Consider the following 18,264-nt stretch of genomic DNA (forward strand, 5'->3'; position numbering starts at 1 on the left):
GCCACGCCGTCTAAAAATCAAAGTTTCGTGTAATTGAAGCGTTTCAATTACTCCGTAACTTCGAGATATACGTGGATGATTTGTCGGTTCTGAATGTGATTATGCGTTGCGAATAACTGCTTATAATAGCTTAAGTACAAATACAATTCTTAAATGTAATTACCTATTATGAATTAGTACACTTGTTCCTTTAATTTTTCTAATGTATCGAATGAGATCTACCTCGTCTGTTCCGTTACTTACGCTTTACATAATAAATGCATTTGATTCATAGGATCTATAAGATACCGATCATGCATATTTAGTTATGATAAAACAATTCACTTTAATATTGCCGTGATCACAATCACAGCCCGTGGAGCGACCGCCATGGCGTGACCAATCTAAATTCTCCAACATGGTCACAGCTTGTTAACTCGAAGAATTTATAATTTCATTTCGCAATTTAACTTTAAAATCCCTTCCTTGTAATGAGGCATTAATTCCGCGCCGGCTGCAGGAGTTTTAACAAAACAGCATCGTCAGACGCGCTCTAATAACTTGCTCTTGTGGTTTGTTGTCATTAATCTTAATACCTTTGCTATCTTGGCGAAGAAAATCTTCTTCGGTATGGTCTTCATTATTTGTTTTACAATAATATTTTATGTTTTCTATTTACTTTTTGTTTAATATACTTACTTATGTAATCATTCAAAGATAAACATATTTGAATAGTATCCGATTATTTACTTTAAATTGTTTCAGAACAAAACGTAGCAGGTGAATTATTTTTTAATAGACTTGTAACTTTTGGAAATCCGTCTAATCATAATGATGACGAGAATCCAAATAAATTCAAATGTGTCGGACGTGTCCAAGACAATGCCAGCTTTGATCATATTTTGAAGTTTAAAAATAAGCTATTACCGAAGACGCCATAAAAACGCCAAGCTATAAAACGAATTGAGATCTCAGATCTTGGTCTGGATCAAACATAAAATATCAACCATTTGGAGTAGGTATTTCGAATTTATAATCGACTCTGATAGTATCAGCCTGATACATTGTTATAACTTCGCTTAAACATGTTAAATTGTAAAATAAATGCTTTAGTAGCACCTATATTTTTGTATTAGATTGTTTTCATTCATATTTGTTATTACAGTTATCATCTCTTGTTTTATTTATTATTTTTAAAACAAATCAATTTGTTAGTGGCGAAACTGGGCGCTAAGTATTATTTCGAGTTAAGGAATTGTACATGAATTACTTTACTGTAGGTAAATATAAATGTATAAGAATTATTGTAACTTTTTGCCTATCATCAATCGCACTACTCGGATCTTAGTTGTCATTTTATACAACTCAATTTGTATTAAAACATTACACTTCACATTTAATAGTCTGGCATCAGTCTGCTTAACGTCACACAGATGTCTGCACATCCTGGAATCAGCACAGATAACGCTAGCGCGCGCCATTGCGTTGATTGATGGCGCATTACTGTTGCCGGCGATTGACGCGCCGTAATGCGCGTGCGCACCGCGGAAGCTGCGGCAAATGACGGCGTGTGTTTAGCGATCACTGGGCATTTGCCTTTATCGGTTGCGCCGTTAATTATGCAGGTAGACAGAATGAAAGTGCAATTACCCTTTTTGTTTGAAAGCAACTAAGGATCTATTTACTACCTACGTTATTATGCAAAGATTGCAGGAACCCGATACTCTAAATTTACTTTAGCCGCTCATAAAAATGTAGGTGTTTGAGAATTTATTGACATTTATCAACACCGGAATATCTGTATTTAACTTCACATTTATGCTTACTTATGTCAAGTATTTGAATTCATTTGTAAATCTTATGCAAAATCGCCTCGTTAATGATATTTTATTATTTATAGTATTTTCGACAGGTAACGATGATCGATGACTTTATGATGACTGTCTAATTAAGAGTGATACTTGTGTGATTATGATTGTACAGACGACTGCACATTAAACTTTACACTGGCGTAGGCAATATAGGCGTCAATTTTAACAATGTGTTTTGGTGTGCTGTTGATAGTCCTAGTAACCATAATCAAAAAACGACAATGGCAATGATGATAATATATTACTAACTCCTCACCTATCAGTAAACAATTTATTTGCTTCCAAATAAAACTCAAATTAACAGGCTAACCCATTTGACATTATGTGATAGATAGTGTTCAACGTGATAAAACTGGATGGAGTTGCTTTACAAGAATCACTAAAACACGCGTAAAAGGCCTTGAACTTGTGTTAAACTGAGGACAAGCAAATACACACCTGACTGGCGAGGACGTCGCTGATCAAATAACTGGCCTGACGGCTTCTGGTCCATTTCCGTGACTTCTTAAATTCAACGTTTTGCCACAATTAGTTAGATTCAGTGTTAGTAATCAAATCAAAACTAATGGTGTGATATCACGAAATGTACAAGTCGTCGACTAGGTTTTTACCTACTAATTTCTGCTTTGTTACTATTAATCTAACTAAATATTAATTTATGCAACAAACTACACATACTGCAACGGGTGGGGGTAATCAAAAAGTTAGCTATTAGATTGCAAATTAACTCGTGGGCAATAAACAATGTTAACGGTTGTTCTGAAGTGAACATAATATTTACATACCTGCTTGCAAGTTCTACGTTTATTATATCCGGAATACTGATTATACATGGAAACAAGAAGAATTCAAATTCTTTTGCGTATCAATGATTGTGGCTATTGCAGTAATAGAGGGTGTCCAGTCCGGTGACCACGCACGAGCGATCATTCCAAACACGTCATTTGCGTTTCACGGGAGATGAAAGCTTTGGATAATAGAGAAATGACAAACGCACTCTAATCATGGTCGTGACCACACGTTTGAATGGAGTATTTCAATGTCGTCATGGTTTTCAATAGCACCTTATGACAAAGTTAAGAACTACTCTACTGAGTACCTACTTGGATGACATCATTGTGTTTACGAAGACATACCTAAATAAATCGTGAAGACTGGTAATGGTAAAACGCGTCCTTGACAAAATACTTTAAATTTAGATACCCACATCGGAAAAATTCTGGCTCATTCGAAAACTACGGATATGTGGGTACTTCTTGCAAAATAGGTGTGATTCATCTAGCTCGGCTTCTCACAATGCAACTAGGGTACCAAATATTTACACAGGTGAGGTAGACGACCTCGTCGCTTTATCTGTATTCAGCTCGAGTTTATCCTCCGCCTCCTCTGTCACATGACACCCACATTTTTTCTTTTATTACGTTCTTTTGCATAAAATAAACTGCAAAACCCTCCTTTAGGTTTATTTATTAACAACCGCTGAAATCCGTTTAAATGTAAAGCATACTTTACGTCCATTTCCAAGAGATTATCTTGAGTATTGTGGTAGCAGCAGTAAAGTCTTTATCATTTGCTTTTATTACTGTTGGCCCGTATTACTTTACCTTTCTTGTAGCTAGCGACTGAAGCATTTCAAATACTATGTTATAGTGTTCCAACTGTGCAAATGGCTTTTTCATTATAATCTTTGCATCTTACAATGTTTAAAAAGTCGTTGTGGAATTAGAAACGACTTGTGTATAATACAGGTGGTAAAATCAATAAACAATTCTGAGCCACGGTTGGAATGATAGCACTGACATCAAACAGGTTCCCTTTTATGGCGCTGAAAATAGCCCACCTTTAAAGGGTTCAATGTGTTGAATCGAAGGTGAAATCGGGTGCAAATGGGAGACGCCAAATGTGAGGCCATTAATCTCTTCAGTATCAGGCCTTCGGTATTTTCTAGTTTTCCTCTTACGGCTTCCATAATAGTGTTAAAAGATGGGCTTTTACCTTTGCGGTTTTTTTGGGATGATTTCTTTTCTTAAGGCCCTTCGTATCATATGGGATCCTAAAGACACACTTTACAGTTGATATTTTATGGTCGAAGTATCTAAGTTTTTAATGGTCCATTGTGAGTCGAACTGATCAAACACTCTTAGTCTTTACCGTCTCTTGAATTGTAATCAGGCTTTCTCCAACACTTAACGAGCAAACTTTCAATAAAACAAAGGCAGTTTCAGCTTTCGAACAAAGCAGCGGGGTTTTCTTAGCGTCATGTCGGCAATAAATTCCGATACATCAAGCATTAGCCGATACGAGCTGATACCGTAATCGCGGACTACAAGAAACCCAATATGCGACGGGAGAAAATTGTGAAGTAGGGCTGTCGGAAGATTGTTTTCTCATATGCCATCATCAGTTTATATCGTATTTTTAGATGTGGAACATAAATGCAGGTACTGGATCAGTTGCAATAATTTTTGGCAATTTAATTTTAATTTGATGTTAGATGTACCAATTCGCTGCTTTAGTAAATTTTGTCACACGTTGTAGGTAACGAGTCCAAAAGGAATCAAAACGCCCATACCAAAAATAACTGGAACAATGTCTTGCTTCAGATTTATTTGCTATTCAGTAAGCCGCATCCTTGAATGGCTTCCAAAATTACGACTGTTGTGATCATCAATGGGTCACTGGGTGAAGAAATAAGTATTAAATTCGATATTATGCAACCCTTTGCTCCGGCGACGTTATGGAATGGTCGGATCGCGTTTCCTGGGTACATTAGCAGCACCGGCCCGGTACACGAAAGGCTGCCCTAATGCAGCCACGACTTGCTCGTTCCAACTTCAGTTCTAATTGATTGCCTGATGCGACCGGGATATTTACAATTTTCTAGGAAGTATAACCACGTCCGCTATAAACTATTATATTCCAATTAGTACAAGCTCATAAGCTTATGGTAACTCCTACTCAGTATCGGAAAGAGTTATGATGACACTCCACAGTCCACATCCATTTGCAATAAATATTACGACAGGAATATAATTAATTTGTATTGCCACCACTACCAAGTACCTACCTACTCCTACCACGACCAAAGAACCTATGTTCGTTCAAGACGCAGAAGATTTTCTTTCAAGAATATTCTTTTTGGTTCGCACTTATGTACGAGTTCGAGTAGGTACTCGTAGGTTTTTCTATTAACGTTAGATTCTCGAAAATTGATTTGCCTAAAACGTGACTGTGAAATGAACCAAATTATACAAGCTTTTTACGATATACTAGCTAATAAAACAAAAACGATAAAAAAACTTACCTTGATGACTCCTTTACAAAAACATAAAATTAACGATGCTATATTTTAGGTTAGAAAATCTTTTGTCTGGAAGTTATTTGAGTAAAAACTGCAATTTGGTGTAATTTGCATGAATACAACAGTCACGCAAAACTGTTTTCGTCTGATCTTCCACAAAATACTATTATGCGTAGCTACGAAAAAAGAAGTGAGCAAAGTTGAAGAAAGAAAGTGCAGTGAAATGACTGAAAGTTCAAAAGTTACCTGAAAACTAACTAGTGAAGTCACGGAAACCGATGGAAATGGACAACTGAAACTTGATTTTGTAAATGCGCAACGAGAGACTAGTTCAAAACTTGAAAGAAAACAGATCCTGCTATTAAACTGTCGAACTCTTGATTGATTGGGTTGGATCAATTACTCCGTTTCACCAATCACAGTCTTGGTAACTTAGTTTTAATCTGCTTTACGTATTCTTGCGTGTCAACGGTGATCGATCCTATAAAGACTTCCTTTATATTCTGCCGAGCATCATGACACTGCAGTCTCATGTCGAAATGTTGGCATTGGTGAACAAAATTGAATGAACAGAAGAGACTGTATTTTATAGCTCCTCTTTTCCCAATTTCATCGGACTTTCGTGGCTTTGTCCAAATAAACAGATTTTTTTACGATAAATATTCACACCTCTTGCTTTATAAACAGTTACTTAAGTATGGTTCGCGCGAGTTGATCACGCGAACATACTCCGCTGATTACTGCTCATTTGCAAAACTTAATTAGCAGACAGATTTCCGAGCTCGTACATTCAGCCAATGACGTTTTTTCTGCAGCATTTGTTAAACGCTTCATTATTGCATTTTCCTTATTCTGCAGTTAATTACTTTAATTCTCACTGATTTGCATTCAAAAAGTTTCTAATTTTATTACCAAACGATGCATAAATTGAAAGGATCGTCGGATCGATAAGCATTATTAAAGGTTTCCAAGATGTTTTGTAGCTTGTATAATTTGAATTGAATTAAGTATTCGGAAAAGTCTGTATCTCCCTTCAGTTTTGGAAGCATGCTTTTGAACAAAAGTAGAAGATAACTTGCATACCTAAATAGAACAGGAATTTAAGCTATTATTATTACGTAGGTACCATGTAATTCTTCTGCAGCCCTGAAGAGGATAGATCTTCATTTGTTCCATCTTTTGTTACAGAAAGAATCTCGCACTGACGTGCAGTTCCACCTGGCAGCGCTGCGAGGAGACTGCGAGCGGCTGCGGCAGTTGCTCGACACCGGCAAGGTGCACATCGACTCCAGGGACAGGGTAAGTTAGACACTGAACAAAATCTAATTCTCTATTAGCCTCTTCAGGGCACTTCTACGCGTCCCAAAGCTTGCCCTACCATGGGTTGGAAACACCCCTTCCAGAATAAAGCAGCAGCGTAGCTACATGGAAAAACTGTAACTGTGAACTTCAGACACCTGATTATTAATTTTAATAATGCGCCTAGCGTGTTAATAAATGCCTTCAAAAAAAGAGGAGGATCTCAATTTATCTATGTTCTTCGTCGAATCAAATCATTTTTCCATCCACATGGCTTATTAGCCTTGCTATACGTAATTAATTTACCAATAAATATTTGCAATTTCATCAAGGCTAGGGATGGGTTCGTAAGGAGGGTTGAATGACCATTTAACAATGCAGCGGTAGCTACGTGTCTCCTGTATGAACCCTTATTCGTTCCCGCACCTGAGACCCTAACTGTACCCGGGGGTAGAATAACATTGCTACTGCTCGTATGTTTCATTGAGTAAATTAAACGTAAAAACTTATTCATATTTTCCAGTTGGATATTTGTAGGTATTTTTCAATTGTTAGATTTTTCTACACAAACCCGCCTTACAATATCCGTACTAAACTTACAACCTTGACCTACTTTTACTAAATTTTCCACTGTTCTTCATTCACTGCGCGACTACAAAATCTGATAGTAAATTCATTATTAATGGTTGGTACAGTCAACGTAACAATACCGATTGTTAATAAACTATTCTAAATTGCATTATTTCTAAAATTATAAAGTCCAAAGTTCAGCCTCAGCAGTGCTGTTTATAGTTATGGCATAGTAGTGTATTCGGCACTCACGTAGGTACTTACTATTCAGCTACCCGCTAAACAATCGAGCTTTCGTACGAAAATAAAACGTGCCCCACTTTCAGCCGTTTGCTATTCTATAAAATTACTTTGAGCTTGGCGCAAGTGATGAGCGGACAATATTTACCTGTTTCAAGATTTCCTTCTCTTCAAGAACGGGACCATTTTCTTCAATCCTATTGTAAACTGAAGTGCTCATTAATAAAACTTTCCAAGTTCCAACATCACGAATGGCTGAATGTTCATTAACATCTGAATAATTATTATCTATCACCATATTTACGGTCATTCCCTTAATGTTTGATGTAATTATTTGTAGTTGAACCAGTTTTACTAATTCTTGTTTTCCTGCTCGCAATTTTCCACCGCTTCAACTCCTGCTTCACCCCAACGCCAAAAGTTCGCAGTTTGTTATTTTGCTAGTTTCTTGTCGTCTCCCTACGCAGGTCGTTGCGTAACCCTTTGATGAGGTTTCTTGTCATAATATTTGGCCTATTGCATAACGGCTCTGGGATTGCCTAGTGAACGGACGCATTGTTTTATTACCCTCGTTAAAATTGGTAATGCTCAAGAATTGGCACATTCTTTATGAACCATCTTTAGTAATACAGAAATTGTAAGATCTTTAATTCTTTTTAAGGGAGAGCTTTTTCTCTTCTCTCTTTTTCTTGGGCTCTTTATTTTTTTAGGGTTAGAAGATTTAAGCCTGCCCAAACCAGTAAAATTGGATTTCCCGGACAAGGAAAGGCGATGGTATCTTTCTGTGATTGCATTTTAAGTAAAACTTCCTCGATTTTTGTTAAGATTGAAGCAAGGATCACTCAACACAAGGATCCACATGCACATTTTACAATGCAAAGGATTCCGAAAACGGATTTAAACAGCCCTTATTTTGGCGATAACACAGGCTTTGCAAGCGTCCGTGTAATCAATTTCCAAGCAATGGTCATGACTAGATAATACATGAACTTCGACAATCCATGAAAGCAATTAGTGTACAATAGTCATCAATCCATTGCATTCAGTGAATGAGACGAGTAAAACCAGAAGCAGTTAATCGCTACAGCGATGCGCAGAAGTGGAGCGCACGCGCAGCGGACCGGTTCTACAGTTAGTGCGCTTATGGCGTGTTTATTGCACTGTGAGTGTACTCGTTTGTTCTCGAGATAAATATAGATCGATGCATTTGATGTTAGGTTATAGATTGGCCATGGTTTATGTTGAAAGAGATGTAAGATGAACGCTACAGTCCATTCATTCAGAAATAGCATGAAATGTTTCATCCGGTATCAATCACATCATTCACATCTTACAATCACTTTCATGATTCAATTGTATCACGAAACGGCAACGTTTTGATTAGATAGCCACAGCGAGTAGGTATGTAAACGAATCACTGAAACAAATTGAAATTAATGATTTACAACCGCACGAATTTCACTAATCCATTAAGAGCAAAACCATTTCCAGAATCTAAATAAAGACGCCGGATTCATACATCACCCTGCGAAACATCCGACACTCGCTCAAGCCATCGGCGAATAAATCACAGCTAAGCCGGCTGCAATTTCCAGAAACGTTATTTCGCGAATTCACTTGGGAGTTCCTCAGGGTACAGTTTTAGGTCCTCTGTTGTAAATGTTTATTTACTTTTAGTTTATTCAGTGTTTAATGTGATCAGTATTCCGTTTCAGGATGGTACGACGCCCTTGATCCTGTCTGCCGCGATGGGACACACAGAGTGCGTGAAAGAACTTTTGGCCCAGGGGGCTGATCCCGCCTGTTGTAGAACGGTATGTAAAATTGTGAAACATATTATCACTTCTGATATTTTACATTTTTATTGATTAAACAAACTGTTACCTGAACAACTTCAACTAACTTGCTAGAGACTAAAAAAAGGTTATGACAGTTCTTTGAAGGTATTATTTAAGATTAAAGATAAAATCGATCTATTTGTCTTGATAATGTAGCCCTATTTATTATTGAATAACCCCAATGAGATGAAATGTTATGAGATAGGTAGGGGAGAGACCGTGGTGAGTTGTGAGAGTTGTGACACACTGTTACGAGTTCGCTATTAGTTAATAACTTCCAAAAAATCGACAATATCACAACTCTCCTCGGTCTCCCCTACCTTTTCGGAAGCAAACCTTAGAACTCTTGCTTTCTTTAATTACAAGAATGGAAGAATAAAGTAAAAGTCGTGTTCCCGCTAGACAGGAACGAGCGCGCTGTTCTTCGCGGCGCAGGGCGGTTTCCTTGACGTGGCGCGCCTGCTACTCGACGCCGGCGCCGCCATCGACGCGCCCAGCACGGTAACTACACTTCAAATTCCATTTCTTTATCTAATAACATGAAAAAAATTGATTGCCTAATGTGGGAATCGAACCCATCACGGTACTTCGCTTGCCGGGCGAATTCTAACACTATAAAAATGTAGACCCTTTCCAGGACAAAAACACGTCCCAAATATAAATTTCGCTACTGCCACAAGGTCAGCTGCCAATTGCCATCCAGCCAGTAATACTTTGTTGAACTTCATCGCTACACCCAGCTTTCTGCTTCACTACGACGTATATAGGTGTATTAAAGCAATATTATATTGCTGGGGAGGTTAACACCCAGCATTATTAAACTTGATTGTTTGTATGAAGAGGAAACAGCAATGGTCCAAGAAATGTGCCTTGTAGCACTCCCTAAAAAGTAGTACTTTCTAAGATTGCATGGCTGCTAGAACCCTAAAATATGCTTCGAACTACAATATGTATTTAGTTAATTTTCAAAAGATTTTCGTTTATGGTTTTACAGGATGGTGGCACCCCATTGTTCGTGGCTTGCCAGTGCGGTCATTTGCCGGTGGTCGAAGAGCTTATCCGACGTGGTGCCAACGTGAACGCTTGTATGAAGGTTCGTTATTAAATCACTTGGAATTTATGAGTAACAAAAGTCATACAATAATATTCTGAAGCAGGTGCAGATTATTTTCAATGCAATATTATCCCCTTCAATCCGTCTAGCTCTAGCTCTCGTTAGAGTGTACGCCAAATCCTCCATTTGCCTCACTGCCAACACTTTAAATTAAAGAGGGTCATGTTTCTACAGTTACCTGATGGTGATGATGACATTTTCGAAACGCTTTAACTTCGTTTTAGTTTGGGTCACTGGAAAGGACCTTCGGTCATACCTACTAAATTGATTTTCAAATGTTCAGGACGGAACTACTTTGAGAATTTGGTTCTTTTAAAGGGACTGCCGGTCTTACGAGGTCTTATCGAAACCTGACTTAAGACAGTCTATCCATTCCAGGATGGTGCCAGCCCGCTATTCATCGCAGCACAGAACGGGCACGAAGAAGTGTGCGTCACATTACTTCGTCACGGCGCGGCCGCGGACGCCGCGCGGGCCGACGGCGCCAGCGCGCTGTGGATCGCGGCGCAGTGCGGGCACGACCACGTGGCGCGCGCGCTGCTCGCTGCTGGCGCGCCTGTTGACCAGCTCAGACAGGTCAGTCTTATGAAGACCACAAGTGACGCCTAAAGCCTGGTCCGTGAGCACGTAGAATTTTGTCCAATGACCCCAAGCTACCCATCCTTATCGCTCGCGCGTAATTACATTGCTGTCGCGACTGTGCGACGCGCGCCCGCAGTGAGTGTGCGAGCGCGACAGCAACATAATTACGCGCGAGCGATAAGGATGGGTAGCTTGGGGTCATTGGACAAAATTCTACGTGCTCACGGACCAGGCTTTATCTCCTTTAGTGAACCACGGAACCTTCGTGTCGTTCGTTCGTTTCAGCCGAATGACGTTCACTGCTGGACAAAAGCCTCCTCCAAGGTTTTCCACAATGAACGGTCCTGCGCTGCCCGCATCCAGGCTCTTCCCGCGACCTTCACCAGATCGTCATCGTCGTCAGACCTTCGTGTCAGTTGCACAAAATCCTACATAAGAATTTCTTAAGTACCTAAGTCATACACACTCCTCTTCCCGTGTGGTCTCTTTCTCTTATCCACAAATACCAATGTTCTGCTGTGGGATTTGATTACGACCACATAAGGAAGCTAAGGTGTAAACGCTTCCTTCCGAGCGGGTTATATGCTTACCCCCTTACTAATAAAAAGTTACACAGTTGTTGATCACTGTTTTAAAATGACATTTCCATACTAAACGTCACTTTAAAACACTGATCACCGAGCGTGTAAGTTTTATTAGTAAGGGGGTTAGTGTCCAATCGTTTATTATCTCAGTTCTCGATAATGTACTAATTATGGTAAGCGTATGCCATAGTATCGTATGTATCAGCGCCATCTGTTGGGTGATGACTACCACTAGTTCGTAGTGGCGCGATGATAGATGTCACTACACTGCTGACGCTTGGAGGCAGAAGAATCCGCTCGACGCTAACCACTGTGAGGTTGGGGTTGGAGTCACACCCAGAGGCCAAAGAAGAGCTTCGCAGAAAGAATAAACTTATCAAGAACCTCTCTTCTGGACTGAGGCTGAGACCTGTGATGACTGCTAAAGTCTGGTCCGTGAGCACGTAGAATTTTGTCCAATGACCCCAAGCTACCCATCCTTATCGCTCGCGCGTAATTATGTTGCTATCGCGCTCGCACACTCACTGCGGGCGCCCGTCGCACAGTCGCGAGCTACGGGTCATTGGACAAAATTCTACGTGCTCACGGACCGGGCTTTACCCTCTGGCTAATAAATGTGATGATATGTAAGATATGTTACACATCACCCTCTTGCAAAGGTTTTTCAGCTGATGTCACACTAAACCTTCTGCAGAATAAAATCCTAACGTAGGTACGTTTATTGGTGGTTGCAGGACGGAGCCACGCCGCTGTTCAAGGCGGCGCACAAGGGGCACGCCGCCGTCGTGGCCGAGCTGCTCAAGTACAAGCCCAACCTCGGGATCCTGCCGGTAATTACATTCACTACTTACATGTAGACTAAGAGTAGGCGCACACCGTTGATTTTTCGTCGGCCGATAGTTTAGTCGGGCAGTTGATCAGTATGGGCATGTATAGGAGTGCGCACACTACGCCGATTCAATTTGGCCGATTCTTCATACAAATTAAAATCGGGCACAACTATCGGCCAACTAAAAATCAACGGTGTGCGCATACTCTAACTCAGTGCTTTTTATTTTTATAACAAGTCATTGCAAACGACTACAATATTTCCATAGATTGCTGACCTTTTTATAGTTAGCTGACGTTTCCACAGACTGCTGACATTTCCAGAAATCGCAATCTTCCAAATTGACAAATTTTCCATAGCTTACTGACATTTTCGTAGTTTACTGACATGTCCATAACTCGCTGACATTCTCGTAACTTGCTGTGGGATAAGTTTTGAACGTCAGTAGTAACATTAACCCTAAGTACTTAACCGTTTCTTTAATGACTAATTTACGGTTACTATTCGTTACGGTTAGTCGGCCGTTTTGTGTAGTGGTTCAAAACGGACTACTATTCCGGAGGATGCGGGTTCGATTCCCGTACAGTACAAACATTTGTGTGCATGAACATATTTGTTTGTATTGGACTGGGTGTTTTCTATGTATAATATGTAGGTATGTATTTCGGTCGGCCGTTTGGTGTAGTGGTTCAGAACGGACTACTATGCCGAGAGGTCCCGGGTTCGATTCCCGGCCGGGTAGAAATTGAAATGATGAATTTTAATTTCTGTGACGGGTCTGGGTGTTACAGTAACTATGTATAATATGTATGTATTTAAAAAAAAAGTATATAAGTAGTATATCCGTTAAGCTAGCACCCATAACACAAGCATATTAATTGCTTACTTTGGGGCTAGATGGCGCTGTGTGAGATTGTCCAAAGATATTTATTTATTTACAAAAAAAAAGTATTTAAGTATGTTTATATAGTCTAGTACCCATAGTACAAGCTTTGCTTAGTTTGGGACTAAGAAGCGCAGTGTAAAATGTCCAAGGATATTTATTTTATTTTTTATTCCTCAGAACGGTCAGTCAGCGCTGCACGGCGCGGCGATGTTCGGTCAGCTGTCGTGCGTGCGGCTCCTGGCGCGAGTGTCGCCGCGCGCGCGCTCCGCCGCCGGCCTCACGCCGCTGCAGGCCGCCGCCGCCGCGCGTAAGACCGACGTCGTCGCCTACCTGCGCCGTCTCGAGCACTCCTGATACAAGCGCACGCAAGCTGACGCCTGATCACCGACGCTGGCCTTATGCTGACGCCTGATCAACGACGTTCACTTTATGCTGACGCCTGATCAGGAGGCTCGAGCAAGACCGACGTCGTCGCCTACCTACGTCGCCTCGAACACTCCTGATACTCGCGCAATCCGCATGCTGACGCCTGATCAATGACGCTCACCTCATGCTGACGCCTGATCAACGACGTTCACTTTATGCTGACGCCTGATCAACTACGCTCACCTCATACTGACGCCTGATCAACGACGCTCACCTCATGCTGACGCCTGATCAACAAGGTTCACTTTTTGCTGACGCCTGATCAGGGGGCTTGAGCATAAACCAGTCTGGATTCAAGCCTGTGACCGTTGCACCGCGTCGACCACTCCCGATACCCACGCGAGCCGCATGCTGACGCCTGATCAGGAGGAGGTTCGAGCATGTACCACTCTGGATTCAAGCCTGTGACCGCTGCGCCGCCTCGAACACTCCTAATACTCGCGCAAGCCGCATGCTGACGCCTGATCAACGAGGTTCACCTTTTTCTGACACCTGATCAGGGGAGACTCGAGCATGAACCACTCTAGATTCAATCAATCCTGTGACTATTGCGCCGCCTCGACCACGCCTGATACCCGCACAAGCCGCATGCTGACACCTCATCACGACTCTCACCTGATGCTGACGCCTGATCAGCAGGCTCAAGCATGAATCACTCTGGATTCAATCAAGCCCGTGACCGTTGCGCCGCCACGACCACGCACTCAACTACAAACGGTTTTAAATTGTAGAAGCATAATAATATACTTACGTTACTTTTTACTGAGGTGCGGTAACTGGTATGCTGACACAGCGAAGAACAGCATTTACGCACCATTATTTATTATTATTACATGAATCAAATATTTACAAAACGCACACATTTATCTTTCTTTACTAGAACTCTCAGTATATAAGCCAAATCTAAAAAAAATTTACATTTTAAAATTAATTTAAGGGTAATCTCGAATTCAATGCAATTTTAAAATATCTGATGTAATTTTTTAATGTATTTTATGATATTATTAACACGAACTCTCATGTATTCATAGGGTAAAATCATAAGACATAAAAGTATACTATTTTGTATATTATACACTTTCATAGCCATATCGTGCAGCTTTAGCCACTCGCCTTATGCAAGAATACCTCACACATTACTGTTATCTACTATTTGTTATAAGCAAATGGCGGTAGATGTTACTTTAACTTGTATTATTAGTATGAACTTAAATTTTATTGTTCTTGAAAATCAGTTAACTTTTAAAAATTACCAAAAATGTCAGTTAAAAAATAATCATTTATTAATTCTATAGCATATTATTAAACTATTATGTTGTATTACAATACCTTGTGGCAATAATTATTGCACATCTACCGCCGTTTTTATCTTTCATGAATCTTATGAGCGTTGATTTGTGGTGCTGGTAGCATAATCATTTTTCGTTTGACTAGTCACACTAGCTATGTATTTACTTGTTACTTGTATTTATTTTACACCAATTGTTCTATTTTAAATTTGTTTCTTAATAAAATACACATTATATATTTTTAAAATTGATTGATTAAATAAATACTGAGCTTATCACCGAATATACTAAGCAACAGCACTTGTACTTATATACACTGTGATAAAATAGTCAATTGGTGTGAAATATATAAAAAACTAGAAACATACACTTACCTTTAGCCTAGGAAATTGTATTTTTCATACAATCACATAGGTAAATGTTGCATAATAATCGTATGTTATAAGGTACTTTGGAATCTGTCTGTTGTATCGATATTTTAATCGGAGCATGTAGGTGTAATTTATTTTTAGAATAGCTTTTGTTATCTATAGTTTCAGCTGTAATATCTGAAATTGAAGAAAAAATAATAGGTTGTATTATAATAATAAATATTTATTTCTTTTTTTTATATATAAAATTACTAATGTCATCCGTAATGGGCGGCTGAGCGCTCAATTATTATAATAATTGTTGTATATGTCTAAGATATCGTAATTATGAGATATAATGTGTGATGAGGTTTGAATCTTAGTATGTAATCGAAGTATAAAACTAACACTACTTGTTTTAAGATTATAAACTCGCATAATTTTGTTACCAATCGTGTATTCTTTGTCTTTGTCCTCGCAAGGATTATAATCACAATTATTTTGTTATTCATAATACCACTATTCACTACACGAGGAGTACGCAAATAAAAAAACTGTTTTATACAATATTTACTTTATTACATACTAATAACTAATAATATTTTATAGTAATTATATAATCTTACTTTTATTGTCATGATATTTTAAATGTCATTTTACATGTATGCTCTTATATTCCGAAAAGTAAAAATCATACTATTCGTGTAGGGTTATTTTATTCATAAGCATTTGCATAAAGAAAATACAATGTATTGCAGTGAGTGAATGTATGTGTAATAATAATTATTAAGTACACGAGGGTATGGTGTTTGTTGAGTTTTTATTTATTACGAAATATAGTTGTTTATAAACCTATAATGCATTTTATTAATTTGAAGAAAGTCACCTTAGTCTATTCACTGTTTGTTAAGTTTCTAAGTCAGAACGAGAATTATAATACATTAAAATTAAGGAGTATCTGTCATTTAGAGTTGGCATTTATTGTAAATTAAACTTAGCCTAAAGATATTCTCGTAATAACGTTAGTCCCTTTAAAAGAATCAAATTCTCAAAATCGTTCCGTCCTTAACATTTGAAAATCAATTTAGTAGGTATGACCGAAGATCCTTTCCAGTGACCCAAAACTTCATGATACATAATATTCGTTTAAATTTTCGCGCCAAATGTTGATTGAATTGTTTTATGACTGAAGCCTTGAACGTGTATCCAAACGAGCTTCGATTCCTGAACGCACCGACATATGACAGCCGTCAAGAAATGTAACTTTTACTTTGACAAAATGGAGCGACCGCGCCGATGTGTTAAGAAAATATTTAAGTATTTTTACTTACGTTCGTCCTTAATTAGAAATTGTGATTGATGTCGCAAGTCAATTTTTTTGTTTTCATTGAATGTTCTAATCTCTATAAACCTTCAATTTTATAGTTCACTATAAAGGTCCTTCGATCGATATAGTTTGTCATGTTGGTTGGAAAAATCGTAAAACGATTATTAAAACAAAAACTTCAAATATAAATAACGACTCCTCGACCTCCTACTAGGTGGATCGACGATCTGGTAAAGGTCGCGGGAAGAGCCTGGATGCGGGCAGTGCAGGACCGTGCATTGTGGAAAACCTTGGAGGAGGCCTTTGTCCAGCAGTGGACGTCATTTGGCTGAAACGAACGAACGAACGATATAAATCGATAACCTATTCTTGCTAAAACCCTACAAATGAGAAATTTCAATTTTAACTTTTTAGTTTGTAAAACCGTAAGTTCCATATAAAAATATGAAGTAAGTAACATATCAAAATTTTAATTCGAAGTGCTGGGACTGACCTATAAAATATTAGTTCTATTTGAAGGACCTTCGGTCTTACCTCCTTTTGTAAAATTTAACCTCTCGGTCTTACGAGGCTATGTGCCTTTTAAATAAAATATTTATTGAACCTTTAAAAAGTGCATAGCACCTAATAAACTCATAAGGTATGAAATCAATATTTAATTATAAACCGTACTTTTATACCGTATATTTTAATCAAAGTAGACGGATTAATATTTAATTAAAAACAATTTGAAATAATAATATTTGAATTTTATTTATTCCTAAAAAGTACATTATTAATTTATAACTGTAATAATAACATAACAATTAAAATTCTACAAGTTTACACGATAAAATTAAATGTTTGTAACACAAGAAAGTTAAATCTATTAATAGTTTATTTAACATAACATACAATTAAAGTTAATTACCTGGTTTAAATAATAATTAGTAGGTACACAATATTATAACATAATCTTGTAATAAGTTAGAAGTTACCTAAGCTTACCTAAGTTAAAATCAATCAGTACACTCAGTACTCACTTACAACTAAACGTCTAAAATCACATCCACCTACATATTTCTGCCAGTTTTATCTTCCAAAAGTAGGTACAGGAACAAACACTCTTCATTCTTCCACAACACTGATGCGATTTTTCCAAAAATCAGCTAAATCTCTGAACCTTTCGTTGCACTGCCGCTTCCTCCTCGGGCTACACTTCACTGGGTTGTTCAGAACAGAAGTAAACTTGTGCACGAGGGTTGTGACGGAATCTCGAGTGGCATCATCAAGTTCCACGTCTCCGTTGGCCACGCTGGCAATAGTCGAATTGAGCTGCTCGAACGCTTCATCGATGTACCGGTCCACGTCGTCACTGTCGCGCTTCTCCCGCTGCGAGTCCTCAGTGTCGTCGAAGGACAGCCCGTCCACCGACATGCTGCAGTGAACCACCTCTGGCAGCGGTTTTTTCCTGTGACGGATGGTGCTGGTCGCGGAGCAAAGCTTCTCCACCGACTTGAAAATATCGTCAATCTTCTCGCATATCTCCTCCACCGAGAACGCCGAGAGTATCTGACCGCTGATGTAGTAAAACTGCTTCTTTGGAGCATCTTCGGGGATGTCGTCGTGCAGTTCCCGGATGAACTTCTTGTAGTCGATGTTGGAGGACTTTTTTGACAGCTGCCTCCCCAGCTTCTTGCGGACGGTCTTCATGATAAACGACGAGTCAAAAGTCGACCGCCGCAGGTCAAGGGAGCTGAATACAGGCTTAAGTTTCGAGGGCGTCAGGTCTTCCAAATC

At 39.0% G+C, this 18,264-nt stretch overlaps 1 protein-coding gene across 1 annotated transcript in view; it reads left to right on the forward strand.

Moving 5' to 3' along the window:
• The window catches only part of LOC135072070 (ankyrin repeat domain-containing protein 29), a 36,869-nt gene extending 20,853 nt beyond the window's left edge, over positions 1-16,016 (forward strand). The window contains exons 2-8 of the mRNA XM_063966013.1: positions 6,340-6,450; positions 8,976-9,074; positions 9,501-9,599; positions 10,093-10,191; positions 10,591-10,788; positions 12,113-12,208; positions 13,271-16,016. Of these exons, the coding sequence (XP_063822083.1) occupies positions 6,340-6,450; positions 8,976-9,074; positions 9,501-9,599; positions 10,093-10,191; positions 10,591-10,788; positions 12,113-12,208; positions 13,271-13,447 (879 nt within the window). The 3' untranslated portion in view covers positions 13,448-16,016. The remainder of the gene's footprint in view (positions 1-6,339; positions 6,451-8,975; positions 9,075-9,500; positions 9,600-10,092; positions 10,192-10,590; positions 10,789-12,112; positions 12,209-13,270) is intronic.
• Positions 16,017-18,264: the final 2,248 nt, after the last annotated feature.

The sequence above is a fragment of the Ostrinia nubilalis genome, chromosome 5, assembly GCF_963855985.1.
Source record: "Ostrinia nubilalis chromosome 5, ilOstNubi1.1, whole genome shotgun sequence".
Classification (NCBI taxonomy): Eukaryota; Metazoa; Arthropoda; class Insecta; order Lepidoptera; family Crambidae; genus Ostrinia; species Ostrinia nubilalis.